The following is a 15845-nucleotide window of genomic DNA, read 5'->3' as shown; positions in this document are numbered from 1 at the left end:
CAGGATGTGAAAGAAGAAAAAAAGTCATCAGGTCCTAAATCTATCAGGCTCTTATATCTTGAGATCTGGGGATTGGGAATAAATCTGAAAACCAAGGGATTTATAGATTTTTTTTAGCATTACTTTAAGTAATTCAAGTAAATCACTGAACCATCTGTACAGAAAAAAGCAAGCATTCTAAGCAAAGAAACACAGATTTCCTTCTATCATTGTTCTCTTGGCCATGGCGAGGGCCCTGAGGACCTGCGGCACTCCCAGACCAGGAGGGATCGCATATCCCTCCAGGCTGTTCTGGGGCGGCCCTGGGGCTCCTCCTAGTTGGACAATGCACCACCAAGCCAAGCCAAGCTCATTTCTGCCACCTACCCACAGTTCTTTTCTTTGACGTTCATTAGACTTTAAATTCTCATTATGAGTTTAGAGCATATCCATCCCCGCCCCCCCCCCCCGCCGTTCCGATGACGACAACTTAACAAGCCCAAGACACAAGGCATCTACTTTATGTTCAATTATTTTGCCAAGCTCCATTGACTTGATGTTTTTGTTGTAGTGGTAAAACTATGGCCTACGGTTGTATCTTGAAACAAAGATTGGATGATATTGTGGGACCTGAAGCCTCATCTATAAACACGAATCCACCTAACAAGTTTATATTACCCTCATTCATAATACCACTGCTTGACTTTAATTAATACATGTGCTACAAATGTTTACTGTTATCCTGCCCCACAAGCAACAAAATCATCAAGAATAATGCCCTGGTTGTTATAATTACATCGGTTTACACTGTCTTAATGATGCTTCATGAATAAGTCCATTTCATGTACAGTGAGGGAAATTAAACGAACGCTCCCTTTCTCATACACATACGCCGTTAGCATATTAGCTAAGTGCTACTCGGGGTCACATTTCTGTGTAACACAGGAAGCAGCGCGGATGTGATTTTATGCGTCGCGGGACCCTCTTCCGGTCTCTTTTCCCTTAGCCAGCGGACGAAAATGGTACGTTGGAACGTTGTCAGACAGAAATCTGTTAACATCTATGCATTTAGGCGTCTATCTGTCGCGATGTGTTGGTTTTAAATGTTTGAATGAACCCCGTAAGCGTACGGGTGAAGTATTGCTTGAGATGAAGATTGGTTTTAATACGATTATCGCCGTTCTTGTTGCGTCGAGCCAGCGTTCATTTGCTGCCCGTAGCATTGAGATTCGGGGCACAGAAGGGGCCCACGTTTGCCGTAAAAAGATCTCGTAACGTAGGGAATCTTGAGTCACACCCGGTAGAATTAACTGAAAGAACGAATTGTTTTTATCCGTCGTGTAAATGTAGCCGGCTTAATTGGGTTTGCGGGCTAGCTATTCCATAGTGGTTAGCATTGCTAGCTAGCCGCTTCATCCGGCTCTGAATGTGCTTCTGCTGTCGATGCACCGGTTGCCTCCCCGCTGACTCTTTAATGCAGCCGCAGACGGGTATGTTGTCTAAAATGTGGGTTTCCGTATCAATTAAAATAGGGCTTAATTTTCAAATTAATATTGGGTCACCTGTAGCCAAGTGTCGGAAGTTGCGGGCCGAGTCTTGTCAGTGATGTTTTCAAAAAACAAATGTCTGAACATATGATTTCCAGTGAATTCATCTTTGTTACTGAGACAAGACCGCCAAGACCCCGTGACCTGTGGACCAAGTATTTGGCGGAATCGTCTGTGATCCTTCTTTCTCTTTCTCAATTATCTCATTTCCTCAGACCAAGGGAACCTCCTCCTTCGGTAAGCGCCGGAACAAGACGCACACCCTGTGCCGTCGTTGCGGGTCCAAGGCTTACCACCTGCAGAAGTCCTCCTGTGGCAAGTGTGGCTACCCCGAGAAGCGCAAGAGAAAGTGTAAGGCACCGAACACCTCGTCCTTTCACCCAAAACGAGTGTGCCGTTTGAGCTGGTCTGGTCGAACGTGCCGCAATTGAGTTATTAATCGCAGGCGTCTGGTCACACGTCTTGCTTTTGATTCATGCTGATGTATTTGTTTTTGCAGATAACTGGAGCGCTAAGGCCAAGAGGAGAAACACAACTGGTACCGGCCGTCTGAGACACCTGAAGGTCGTCTACCGCAGGTTCAGGTGAGATGGTCTTTAGCGCTTGTATATTTGGTGAGATCGAGTGTTTCTATAGTTCGCTGCTGTTTTCAGAAAGGTATAGCTTTATGCTAATAGTTATTTATAATCAATACGCCAAAGACCACAGTGAAAATGTGTTAGCCTTAGATCACTCATAAAACCGTTCAATGCGGTGAGCACACTCGAATGTTTTATCAACTACAAACATTGGACCTGCAATATAAGCAAAATCCCTCAATCTGATATTTTATCTGCCAAGAGGAAGCAGATATTGCCACTAGCCTTGGTTTTCGGTTATTTGATTTTTAAATTAACTGACACTGGTGTGTTTATATAAATGCCGGAGCATTATCCAGAACATATTTGATATGGTTTATTAAGACTTAATACTGCTTACCGATGATGGTGAAAAATAAATGTCTGAACAAATGATTTCTATATGATATCAATATTTTCTGAGGTAAGCTTTATTGTCTAAGATCAGGTACGATCTTAAGATCATTTACACTTCTGTGAGTGTAGCTCTATTTAGGTTTGTTGTGCTGAAGGTTTACTCTCTTTACTAATACTGCAGTCGTGCCACATTCAGGTGGGTAGTTGAAGATGTGGCTTAAATTTAATGTTCAAGTTCAGGAGTGTTTCGTTCAAACTTAAACTGACTCGCTTTGCTGAAACTGAGCAGTTGATGGTTAAATCTGTCTAGTGGTATATTTAATTAGATTAAATGACACATCTCTGTAAATTGGAATTCAACGAACTCCTGGTTGTTGTTGGTGACTCATTAGTTAAGAAAGGGCACAGACGTAACCCTTGTCATTCGTGCCACAGATTTATTTATTCCAACTTGTCTTTCAAACAAATCAAGAAGATCTAAATATTTATGATTTTAGAATGAATCATCTCTACAGCTGTGATTGTTTTAGCTAGTTATCTCGCTGGTTTACCCAACAGTCGGACTTCCCAGCATTTCTGGTAAACTGTGGGGCATGAAACTATTTGCAAATGCTTTGGATCACTGCTGGAATTGCAATTTCCTGCATAAACCCTCTTTTTCTATGTTGTTTCCCAGGAATGGTTTCAGGGAAGGAACCACCCCCAAACCCAAACGTGCAGCAGTGGCCGCCTCCAGCTCATCCTAAAATACACATTTTGTTTTGAATAAATGTGATGTTAAATCGGAGTTTCAGTCTTTTCTCTTGATCTATAATCTTCATTGTCCAGTGGAAGCGACAGAGTTAATAGATTCCCTCTCAGTTCATTTGTCCATATCTCTAGTAAAAGGGATTTTTTTGTGTCAAATCTAAACCAAACATGAAATAAATGAGTTTCCATAAATGTGAACTATTGTGTTAATGTTGGTAGTTTTGCAGTGAGATCGTTGGGAAACCGCTGATTCACAAAGTAACTAGATTAGCTGTTGATGTGGTTGCTAAGATAAACCCATGATGCAGTCGTATCAGAAGAGCTCTTGAGGGAAACATTCTTGCCAAAAGCCTTTAAAAAATCTGGCTGGAAGAAAATGTTCATGTGCCGCTCTCCTTGAACAGTGTTTTTTTTTTCATTTGCCAAATCATTCAGTGTACTTTTTAACTTTAAAGTATACATACTTTAAATTAACTTATCTCATACTTGTGGAGCCTTCTGAGGTGCATGAATGCATTTCTGTTTATTTGAAGAGCCACGTCTTGCGTATTGGTGAACTTTTGATGCACACCCTGCCAAGGCCTCACATGATGCATGTCAAAGACTTCAAACACACTGATAACCAGCTGAAATGTTGTGTTTTCTCTACTTGGGGAACCCTGAGATTTATTTATTTTTGGCTTAAGTTGGTGCCGATGTGGCAACCATTTCAGCACTCTTTACCATACCCGTTGCTTAGTGGAGATTGAGATCAAAGTCCTCTAAATACCATCCACCCAATGGCTCCTGTAAAGCTTCCACTGGGCCTCCGGTGAAATGTTTGCACGCTTTGAAGACCAGTCTCCCTCCCTGCTTCACTTGGTAAACGTGCAGCTGGACGAAAACCTCTAGTGGCAGAGCACCAGTTCCTGAACCTCGTCAACAACAAAACAAGTCTAAATATTTATCCCCACCCAAGCAATGCTGAGATTTATTAATCAGTAAAAAGGTTAGTGCTTTAAGGCGGGCAGCTGGATGCCGTCAAATGAGACCTCCACGGTGAAGAGAGACATCTGGGCCTAATGTGATGGAACTGTTTCAAACTCTGCTATACGTTTAACGCCTTTGAGGGACCTCCGAGCTGTGTTCCCCCCCCCCCCAATTCCCAGAACCGGCCTCCACAATGTCAACATCAAATGTGCCAATTATCTGCAACCTTGCGCTGCAGGAGGAGAGTCTGGCTTCTATAAGTGTGCAAGCATTTAACAGAAGCAATGTTTCTCAAACAAATCTCTCTCTGAATCCCAGCTGTTTTTTCTCCACTGCAAAGATAACACTCCACCCGTGGCAACTATTTCATGATTTTGCATTTTAAACTTGTACCTCTGCCAGTTTCCCTACACTTAATCTGTAATTAATGTGCCATTTGCACCGCACTCGTTCTTTACCTGGATGTATACCCATTATCAATATTCTACTGCAGTGTTTGCATTCTCACTCTTCTCTTCACTGCATCTTTCCAAAAACAAACTGTGTGAAAAATACAACTTCTATATCAAAACTGACTTTACATGTAAGTAAAGCGTTTTTTGGGGGGGTGAAAAGGCCTCGTCATAATGCTTCCTGCTTAGGGCACACACAACCCTACGCGCTTTGGGGTCAGAGGTGAGATCTTCCATTCCATCCACGCCGTCCGGACACGTCTTCTTTGCTTTGACCTTTTGACCTTTTAGCGGCGCCCTTCCTGCTGCTGTCTTCAGTGCGGAGTGATACATGCCACGCACCAACGACACCGACTCGAGGAATGACGTAACTCTATTTTCTGCACCTCCCATTTTAATGTGCAAATGATGCGTTAAGAAGCCCCCGTGCATTGAATATTTTGGGATGCAACGCATTTTAAGGATGAACTTTTATTATTTCTAGGCCCTTATAACCAACCCGTATTGTAACAGTTAAGTAAAAAAGTAATATTTTGTGCTGGCTTTGAACCCGAAGAAAAAAATATCTCGGATGTTTTGCTTTCATCACATCCAACTGTTTCCTCCTAACTCCGGCTGCCATGTGAAGGTTGTTTAATAAAACGAGGGGAGCAGGAGGGGGAGGACACATTCCACGGCAGCGTCGCAGTGTGGAGCGATCCTGCGTGAGAGGCGGCGACCAGGACGCGTAAAGGCGCACCGCACTGGAGTCTCCGTCCCTTTCTCCAGGTGAACCACTCACAGACAGGACGTAACCTGCGGCTGTCCTCCTCCACCTCCTCCTCCTCCTCCTCCTCCTCCCCTGGACTGGTACACGTTTCTCCCACTTCTCCGGCAGTTTGGCATGACATTCTCCTGAACCGATCTGCTGTGATGAGATGTAAGTACACGCCTGGTTCTCCGTCGCTCGTGGTTCTGGTTTGATTCTGGGTTTTTTGCTCGCTTTTCTGGTACTGAACAAGAACAACAACAAGAAGAAAAAAAAAGAATTGACGTGGAAGTGTTTTTGCAGCCTCTGTCCTAGGATCAGTGTGTGTTCTGCTCTTGCTGTTGCGGGAGCCTGCTTGCCGCGGGGATGAAGTTACCCCAGACACGGGTAGGTGACAGGTCAATGGGCCTATTCCTCCATTACCCTGTAAACATCGGTCAGTCGGAGTACTTTCTGCCCTGAAAGCGTCCAATGGGCGACTTGTCGGGAAACCCTTGTACCCTTGGTTTTCTTTGGATGTCCTTTGGTTGAGCTGCCATTAGAGGCTCACAGACATTCCACTAACCCCAAAGAACAAAGGCAGGCCCTGGCAAGCCCTCCTCTAGAACAATTACACAATTCATCAGCTCATTCATCAAGGGACACTGCCCCAAATAATAGCCTTCGCAGTTGCATCGGGTTTCCTTCTCATGTTGACTGATTGATAAGGAAAGACTAGCGTGGGGTGGCCTGATTGCGGATTGGACCAAAGCAGTGAGATCGTTCTAATGAAGCGAGATTTATTTATTGTTTATTCCTAAATTTTATGCATTATATTCAAATATAATAGTATAATTCCTGTATGAATTAAATTCTAGCCAGGCAGACTTTTCCTGCCCGACATGTGTAGCCTGACCTGTACGGACAACTCCCAACCCCCTCCTATCCCCCTCCCCCAACCCCCACCCACCCAAACACACCTCACACTCCCTGCTCTCACACAGGTGAACAAATAGTTTCACCTCCTCTCTCTTTTCATGCGTTTTTTTTTCTTCTTCTTTTACGACCTGCCAAGCGGTGCCATGGCTCGAGTTTCCTCCCTGCGTGTGAGATTTGAATCGCTGTGCGTTGGAAAGCGTCTGCGTCGTTTACATAGCAGTCAGATTCCGTCGCAGATCTGTGTGTTTCTGGGGTTGGGACACTGGGGGGGACATGTTTTTGCATGCGTATTTGGATTTGATGCAGGAAGCTTTGGCATATCCTGGATGGGTTATCAATGATTACACAGTTCACATATCTGCAGGGCAGGGGCTTTTAACTATTTCTATCAACGTGTTGTAACCTGTGTATATGTTTTAGGAGGAAGGAATGTGTGTGTGTGTGTGTTCATGCAATGTCTCACACCTCCGTCATCACGTCTGTAAGTACCTTTCGTCATGAAAAGATGAATATCTCCGCTGTTACCCTTAATACAACTAACTAAACAGAACAAGTCTATAGAACCTCATAAGAAATCTTTCAACATGACGTTGGTGGTCTTTGCAGCCGAAACACTCTCCATTCAGGATACTGATCACATTTCCTGAGTGGAGCGGGAGTAAATTACATCACTTGGACGGCAGTTGTTTATCACGTTGATTGAAAGTGGGTCCACGCCTCTTGTCTGGCCAAAAGACTGATGTTTCCGAGACGAGGGTCCAAGTTTGCGCAGATGTTACGTGTTTGACGCCGTTTGACCTCCGTGATGTGCAGCGTCTTCTTTGTGTTGTTCCCCACAGTGAACCCGTGCTGCTATTTCCCTTGTCAGCACTGGGGTGTGTGCGTGAGGTACGGCGAGGACAAGTACGAGTGTGACTGCACGCGTACCGGCTACAGCGGAGAGAACTGCACCGTCCGTGAGTTGCCCCCCCCCCCCCCCCCCCCGTCTCCGCCCTTGTTATTGCATTCTCAACACATTTGATGTTCGGGACAAGAAAAATGGGTTATATCATTTTGTTCAGTCGGCATTATAGTGGAACCGAGCCCCCCACCCCTACCCCGACCCTGCCCCGGGTTACAGAGTTTGTACTTCTGGTCCAGACGCAAATATTTGGAAACAGGGCCAGCAGCCAGAACGAGACCAGCTGGACCAGAACGACTTCTGCTGATCTCCTCACCAGACCACGTATGTGCTCTGGGTGGTTTTGGCGGCAGTAACGTAACACTCACCAGGCCGTCACTTAGATTTCATCTGAGACTACGGGGAAGTAGGAGTAGATGGGGGGATGGGGGGGGGGGGGGGGGGAAAGGATTGGGCAACAGGTAAGGGGATTGAAACACTTTAGGATCATGGTTAGGATTTTGGAGATAAGATGTTTCCAAAAAGGGAGCCATTTGCTGGATAATGAAGGTAATAGGAAAAAAGAATACAGCAGGACCTTTTATGAGCCTTTATTATATCCATTGTGTTTAAATGGAGCATTACCTAAAATAAAATGTTCAGTCTGATCAGCTCAAAGCATCGACACTTTTGGGGGCCCGGAGCGTGTCATTAGATCCAGACCTGGCCTCCAGCTTCCTCTTCTACTCAGTTTTTTTATTGACTTTGAGCAGCTGAGGGAATTTCTTTCCACTTAGTCTAACTTCCCGTAAGAAGAAGAAGTCAATTTTTTTTCAACGTGTCCTCCCACCACAGCGGAGTTCTGGACCAGAGTGCGTCTGCTGGTGAAGCCCAGTCCAGATGTGCTGCATTACGTTCTCACACACTTTAACTGGCTCTGGGACGTCATCAACTCCTCCTTCCTGCAGAACGTCCTCATGCGGCTGGTCCTCACAGGTCCGGATCAGCTGATGATTCATTCGATGAAATTCATTCTGGGTTTTCTCAAATTCAAAGTGTTGAATAACTTTTTTTTTCTTATTTTTTTATTAACAGTAAGGGCCAACTTAATACCCAGCCCTCCAACCTACAACTCTAAATATGGCTACCTGAGCTGGGAATCCTACTATAATCTGAGCTACTACACTCGGATTCTGCCCCCAGTGCCGAAGGACTGCCCCACACCTCTAGGGGTCAAAGGTCAGCCTCGATAAATGTATTGTTTTGCTCTCTGTACCGAACCCAAGTATTTTTTTGGCATTAGCTCCAAAATATATGAACGCAGAACAGGCACGGATGCCGTTTGTTGACCTTGGGGGGGGGCGGCACAATGTGTTATACGTATCAGTGCTGTTTTGACTGGAAGCGCAGCAGCGTATCTGTGTTCCCACGTGCACCGCGTGACGTCCTCCCCCCACCCCCCCCCCCCCCCCCCACAACCCCACTTCCAGGCGAGGCCGGTCTGCCCGACCCTGAGCTGCTGGTGGAGAGGCTGCTGAAGAGAAGGACGTTCAGGCCCGACCCCCAGGGCTCCAACCTTCTGTTCGCCTTCTTCGCCCAGCACTTCACCCACCAGTTCTTTAAGACCTACAACCGCATGGGCGTGGGTTTCACCAAGGCTCTAGCGCACGGGGTAACCACCTTCTTTCCATTTGCATTCATGCTGTCAATATTAATATATTATAAGTAATATTAACATTATCTCCCCCTCCCCCCGTGCAGGTGGATGCAGGGCACGTTTACGGAGACAACCTGCAACGTCAGCTTCGGCTCAGGCTCCACAAGGACGGAAAGCTCAAGTATCAGGTGGGAGAATCAAAAGAAAAAAGCACAAAGGCGAACCTGCACATGTTAGATTAAAGATAATAAAGATTAGAAAAATAACACTTTTCACTCAGCGCTGTGGATTTTTCATCATTTCACTGGATCTATTGGGGTGAATGTTGCCTACACAACACACTGATAAAGCCCCCCATTTTGTCCCCTTCAGTTGGTCAAGGGCCAGATGTACCCTCCCTCTGTGGTGGATGCCCCCGTTCGGATGAGCTACCCCCCGGGGGTCCCTCCCAAGGCCCAGATGGCCATCGGTCAGGAGGTGTATGGGCTGCTGCCGGGTCTCGGGATGTTCGCCACGCTGTGGCTGCGGGAGCACAACCGAGTGTGCGACGTCCTGAAGGCGGAGCATCCCACCTGGGACGACGAGCAGCTCTTCCAGACCACGCGCCTCGTCATCATCGGTGAGCCGCACGGAAACTTTGACGGAATTTTGGGAATACGTGTCGGCTAGTATTATATTATATACAGCACCTTTAAAAGCAGGGCTTCGAACTGTGTACATTTCAGTAACTGTGCATGTGAGAAACTCCCACATGAGCTCATCAACGTCTAGCAGAGTGGAACCTGTTGCATCGTGTCACCGCTCAGTATCTGCTCTGCAATTTCACTTTAATGAGATGGCTTAACTTCAATTTGACTTAAACCCGCCCGCCTCATTCGTGTCTCCGCGCCCCCCCCCCCCCTCAGGCGAGACGATCAAAATAGTGATCGAGGAGTACGTGCAGCACCTCAGCGGCTACCTGCTGCAGTTGAAGTTCGATCCCACCCTGCTGTTCGACTCCGGCTTCCAGTACGGCAACCGCATCGCTCTGGAGTTCAGTCAGCTGTACCACTGGCACCCCCTGATGCCCGACAGCTTCCTCATCAACGGAGACGAACTGTCCTACCAGCAGTTCCTCTTCAACAACTCCGTGCTCACCAACTACGGCGTTGAGAAGATGGTGGATGCCTTCTCTCGGCAGGTCGCAGGCCAGGTAACAAAACACCCGTGGAGTGAAAGTTCTGACAATTAGAATAAACTCTTTTTATTGGAACTATTCAATTCAATCTGCAGGATTGCACGCTTCAAACAGTATCATGTGTGTATCAATATGTATTAGGTGTGCATCAAGTGATAAAAGTTGAGTTCTGAGGGCACTTGGTTAATATTTAGTTTAGCCAAGCTGAGGTTTGTCTCGTACTTCGTAGTTGTACCAACAACTTTTTATTGGGAAATAAAAACGAAAAAATAGGGCAGACTTGCAATAACAGTCGCATCTACAATTTTTTTTAAAGAGAAACAAATGCACGGACTGGCCGTGAAAATATGTATTTTTTCCTAAAACGCTTTTCCTCTGAAACACTTCTTTTCCGGAGCCCATATTGGCATAAACTCTTAAATGTAATCACATGCAACCCAGACAAATCCATTGTGAACAAAGGACGTCGTCATTATTATGAGTATTATTGTGTCTATTATTGTGTTTGTTGTGAATTCTAAGCTAAGAATGCAGCATTTCGACTTCTGTCCGTTTCTCCATAAGATACTTAAGTCTCAAACCTTTTTTTCCCGGGCAGGTCGGCGGTGGCTATAACATCAATGCCGCCATGACCAAAGTGGCCGTGGTGACCATCAAGGAGTCCCGCCAACTCCGCATGCAGCCCTTCAACGAGTACAGGAAGCGCTTCAACCTCAAGCCGTACACGTCCTTCAGAGAATTCACGGGTAAATCCCAAGTGTCCAGCTGCAAAGCCGTCGATTAGTCGTTGATCTCATTGGATTGTTGGATTATTTTATTAACTTTATTCGTTATTTGTGGTTACCGTTTGCAGATAACGAGGAGATTGCCCGCGAGCTTGAAGAGCTCTACGGGGATATCGATGCTATGGAATTTTATCCCGGCATGTTGTTGGAGAAAACGCGCCAGGGCGCCATTTTTGGAGAGAGCATGGTGGAGATGGGGGCCCCTTTCTCCCTCAAAGGGCTCCTTGGAAACCCTATTTGCTCACCGAGCTACTGGAAGCCCAGCACGTTTGGGGGCAAAGTGGGCTTTGACATAGTGAACTCGGCCACGCTGAAGAAGCTGGTCTGTCAGAACACGAGGACTTGTCCCTATACGTCGTTCAGGATACCAACAGAGGAGCAATCCAAGCGAGGGAATGGTGACAGCAAAACAAGGACCGATGAGCTTTGATTCTTTGCAAACCCCAGAAGGGTATGGTTTAAGATCCATATGTTTTGGTAAAGAGGGCTGCTGACAATCAAATAAAAGATGTTTGTGTAGAGAGAAAGGCAGTCGTGGTTGTCTGAATGTCCCTGAAAAATCATGTGTTTCTTGAGGCTGAATAATGACGATAATAAACAAGAGGCACAGCGATGTTTGAAAACCCAGAAAACCTTTTGGCTCTGAATTTTTTTTTTTTTTTTAACAAAAATGAGATGCTGCTGAAGATTTAAAAGCAGGGCTACGACTGTGTACTTTTCAGTAACAGTGCATGTGAGAAACTCCCACATGAGCTCATCAACGTCTAGCAAAGTGGAACCTGTTGCATCATGTCACCGCTCAATAGATAAGATATTTTTTGCGAGGTACTTACTTGTGGTTTCTATTTAACCTCTATTCTATTTAGTTTTTACTTTTCTATTCATATTCTAATAACGATAGGAAGAGTGTATGATTCTATTATTATAGGTATTATAGTACTGGAAAATATGGTGAAGTTAAAAATGTTCTCTTGGTAAATTCTGTCTCCCAGCATTGTTTTGTTGTAGCAAGTTGTACCACGTTGCCCTCTAGTTAAGAAGTTGAAAACTCCATAATAACAATTCCAGCATCTTCCTGCATTTCCTGGGTCAGTGAAAGGAACCCGGATGAACCGTGGTACCGCGTTGCCTTTAAGTGCTTTCCGTAAAGTCTCACTTGAATGCACGGTTACACGGTTAGAATGTGAACCCGTCACACTACATACTTTGAATCACATATTTAGTTGACAAAACCACAATAATTAACTTCACAGCTTAGCCAATATGAGTTCTTATGGTTACATTGAAGTGTTGAATTCTAACTAAACAACGTTTTAATTAATGCAATTGTTGGCGCAATGTATGAGCTTACAAATTTGTTACTATCATTAAAGAGTAAGCGATGCCAATTTCCTGTTATATCTACACAATACAAATATCTTAAACCGCGAATATATCAGCTAAACGTCCGTTATCGTTGCGCTTGTATTTCCTAATTACGACATTTGTGTTATCCGTGAAGGCAACGCACTACGGGAGAGTGCTTTGCGGCAGCTAAACGAGCAGATTAACAGCAGTGAGCTTTGGGAGTTGATGATATTTTAAGAACCTTAGCTGGTCATAGAATCAAGGTACGGTGAGTAATGGATATTATTATGATTATCTAGTGTTGTATAATGTTACATCGGTTTATAGCTAGCTACTGAGGCAGTGCACTGCGAGTGACGTTAGCTCGGTTGACGGCTGTTAATGCTAACCGAACGTTAGCTCACGATCTCAAACGCAAACTGCGGCGGCCGGTTCGACCCGTGCCCTACATCCTCCACGAGATTATTGGATTGCCTCTATCCTCATTCCACTTGGGAAAAAACTGCCAAATGCAGCGCAGAACGGTCCAGCAATGTCCATCCGATGTTGATGCTCTCCGTCGTAGCTGTCACATCGCGAGCAATTCATATAGAGAATGCAGCTAACAGTTAGCTAACAGTTAGCTAACAGTGAACAGTGTGTGCCGCGGGCCTTCGCCCCTACCGTGTGATACCTGTGTTGAGTACATTTTATTGAGTGTGGAGCAATGTGGCCACCATATCAAGCAGAGCCACTGTAACATTAGTTTTCTTTCGTTTTCCTTCCTTCCTTCGGGTGGCGTCCGCATCCCTCTGTCTGTGCACATATTTGTTGCCTTACTCAAGGTTCAGTGCATCATTAAAGACCTCTCCGTATTGTTGACACACTTCTCATAAGCTATGTATAATGCAGGTGTCCTATTTTTGGACATAAGCCCTTTCTGTCTGACCCATAACAGCTTGGGGGGGGGGGGGGGGGGCTGTCAATCATTCTGCTCCACTAACTGCTGCTTTGTGCCGTTTCACAAACACTGATATCAGCTGTTAATCTGTAGAGGTTTAGACTAAATTTAGTCCTTTTTTTTTTTCTTTTTTTTTTTAAACAAAAACAACACAGAGGCCACCTTTTCTATTCAAATAGTTTTGGGTATTAGGTATAAGCAAAGCTCAAAAATGAGACTGTGATTTGTGTTGTTAGGTATTTCAGCGTGTTTCCGTTTATTCTTCTATCTAAAACATTGAGAACTTCTGCCCTCAGTTGAGCCGTTGTCATGACGACTCTGGATGACAGACTTCTGGGGGAGAAGCTGCAGTACTACTACAGCAGCAGCGAGGATGAAGGCAGTGACAACGAGGAAGAGGATGGGGAGAACAAGACCATCCGAGACGCTAACGTCGAGGAGCCGGAAATAGAATACAGCGCGGATGGAAGTGCTGTCAACACAGGTACTTATACAAGCACACACGAAGGAAAAGTACTTTCTAAATAAGATCACCGTGTGCAAACGTGATGGTAAAACTGACTATTCTCTCTCAGGACCAAAGGGTGTCATCAATGACTGGAGGAAGTACAAGCAGCTGGAGGTGGAGCAGAAACAAGAGCAGAAACAAGAGATGGAACGACTGATCAAGAAGCTGTCGATGACCTGCCGCTCTGATCTGGACTTGGAAAAAGACAAAGACAAACAGAAAGAGCTGAAGGAGAAAATCAAAGGCAAAGTAAGGACAACGATAGATATGTAAAAGAAGGAAATGCTTGAGAGATTCCTGTTCCTCTCCTAACTGGCACTCCACTCACTCTTTGAACTGTGCCACCCTCGCCAACGGGACGCATCCAGTGGGAAATACAGGCAGGATATTATTTAAATACAACCTCATTAACAAAGTGGAATCCCAGCACCTCCATGAACTAATTATGGATTAATGCATTTGGTGTCACATTTTGTTTCACTTTGCAAGTTTATTATAGTCCTAATTAGCCAATGTGGAATAAATGTAATCTCCAGAAGGAAAATTGGATTCATGACATTTCATTAGGGTTTTTGTATTTGACTACTGCGTGGTTGTGACCAGTACGGTTCTGGAGTTTCTGCCGGTTGCCTGGCAACTATCCCACATAGGCCAAATAATTGCCTGTATAACTGCAAATGTGTTTTTTTTTTTTTCTTTACTTTTTCAGATTAAACAAACAACATATGTGGTAATGAGTGAGATCTACAGTTCTTGTTAGGCGGCCTTTGTAACCTGTGGACAGAGCAAAGCTAGCTGTTTCCCTCCATTTCCGTCCTAACCATCTGCTGGTTGGAGAGTGACCGTTATGATACAGGCATTAGAGCAGTATCGATCATCTGATCTGATTCCCAGAAGGCAACATTTCCTTAAATGTAACACGATTCCATTCAGTAATCTGATGCCTCTCCCTCGTCTACCCCACAGATGACCATGCAGGAGTACAACATGCTCCAGGAGGACGAGGACGACGAGGACTTCCTCCAGCACTACCGCATGCAGCGCATCGAAGAGATGCGGCGCCAGCTCTGCAGCGGTAAGCGCTTCGCGCAGGTCTACGAGCTCGCCAGCGGCGAGGACTTCCTGGAGGCTCTGGACAAGGAGGACAAAAGCACGCTGGTCATGATCCACATCTACGAGCCCGACATCCCCGGCTGCGAGAGCATGAGCGGCAGCCTGATGTGCCTGGCCCAGGAGTACCCGCTGGTCAAATTCTGCGGCGTGCGCAGCTCGGCCATCAGCACCAGCGCGCTGTTCAGGGACAGCGCGCTGCCCGCCCTGCTCGTCTACAAAGGCGGCGACCTGATCGGCAACTTTGTGCGGGTGACGGACCAGCTCGGGGAGGACTTCTTCGCCGTGGACGTGGAGGCCCTGCTGCAGGAGTACGGCATGCTGCCCGACAAGCCCTCCGGCGTGTCCAAGACGGTCCGCAACGGAGCCATCGTGCAGAACACTGTGAGCGACGACGACGACTCCGACCTCGATATAGACTAGAGCCGCGAGTGATTTCCTCCGGGAACATGTGTACACGTCGAGGTGATTTTTTTTTTTTTTTTAGATATATGTGGAGCGTCGTGGGATGACAGATTGAGCCCGGTACAGCCGGCGTCGAAGCAGAACCAAAAGTAAATTCTCACAAGAGATCACGGCCGAAGGATTCTCCTCACGGCCCATCAAAAGTTAGTTAGAAGTACATTTTTGATTAAAATCGATTTAAAATTGAGAACTTATTATATGCAGTGAGAATGACGTAGATGTTACTTTAAATGTTTTGTTTCAGCTGTGACTGTCAGTTATTTATTTATTGTGTTCAAACACAATCACAGTTTTGTTTCATTTGCATCTTTTCTTGTATTAAATATTTCACTCTGTAGAATCCAAATCCTGCAGCCCAAACTGACTTGTTCATTTTTTAAAAAACTTTTATATGTGCTGTAGCATTTCAAATAGTCAGGATAATAAACAACTGTTTGGACTCGGACTTTTGTAATTTTTTTTTTAAAAGTTCAGTTTCAGCTGAATTTGAGAAACGATGGTAACAAAGTGTACTGCAAATGAAGAGTTACATCAAAGGCTCGTTTCTAGTCGAGTTCAGAAAACATGCTACGATAAAACCACTGCACACGACCCGCTCAGCACCAAACAGACCCTCAACAATGTGACACGAAGACATTA

The 15845-nt window shown here is 45.4% G+C and overlaps 2 protein-coding genes and 2 non-coding genes across 4 annotated transcripts; all 4 read left to right on the top strand.

Annotated features, from left to right (window-relative positions):
• The first annotated feature begins 854 nt into the window (after positions 1-854).
• Positions 855-3287, top strand: rpl37 (ribosomal protein L37). The gene is made up of 4 exons (XM_037485465.2): positions 855-1001; positions 1742-1877; positions 2026-2110; positions 3177-3287. Exons 1-4 carry the CDS (start codon positions 999-1001, stop codon positions 3244-3246), a joined length of 294 nt encoding a protein of 97 aa, XP_037341362.1. The 5' UTR covers positions 855-998; the 3' UTR covers positions 3247-3287.
• On the top strand, positions 1573-1653 carry LOC119227145 (small nucleolar RNA SNORD72). The gene has a single exon (XR_005121316.1). It is a non-coding gene; the product is annotated as a small nucleolar RNA SNORD72 (small nucleolar RNA).
• Positions 2498-2574, top strand: LOC119227144 (small nucleolar RNA SNORD72). Its single transcript, XR_005121315.2, has one exon. It is a non-coding gene; the product is annotated as a small nucleolar RNA SNORD72 (small nucleolar RNA).
• Positions 3288-5400: 2113 nt separating the features above from the next.
• pdcl (phosducin-like) lies at positions 5401-15651 on the top strand. The gene is made up of 14 exons (XM_062559018.1): positions 5401-5590; positions 5723-5806; positions 7177-7293; positions 8073-8213; positions 8313-8456; positions 8708-8889; positions 8979-9062; positions 9247-9493; positions 9780-10066; positions 10650-10797; positions 10905-11263; positions 13424-13607; positions 13699-13880; positions 14598-15651. Exons 1-14 carry the CDS (start codon positions 5584-5586, stop codon positions 15162-15164), a joined length of 2733 nt encoding a protein of 910 aa, XP_062415002.1. The 5' UTR covers positions 5401-5583; the 3' UTR covers positions 15165-15651.
• The last annotated feature ends 194 nt before the right edge of the window (positions 15652-15845 follow it).

Source organism: Pungitius pungitius, chromosome 18 (assembly GCF_949316345.1).
Source record: "Pungitius pungitius chromosome 18, fPunPun2.1, whole genome shotgun sequence".
Taxonomy (NCBI): Eukaryota; Metazoa; Chordata; class Actinopteri; order Perciformes; family Gasterosteidae; genus Pungitius; species Pungitius pungitius.
This window is presented reverse-complemented; position numbering and strand designations above follow the sequence as displayed.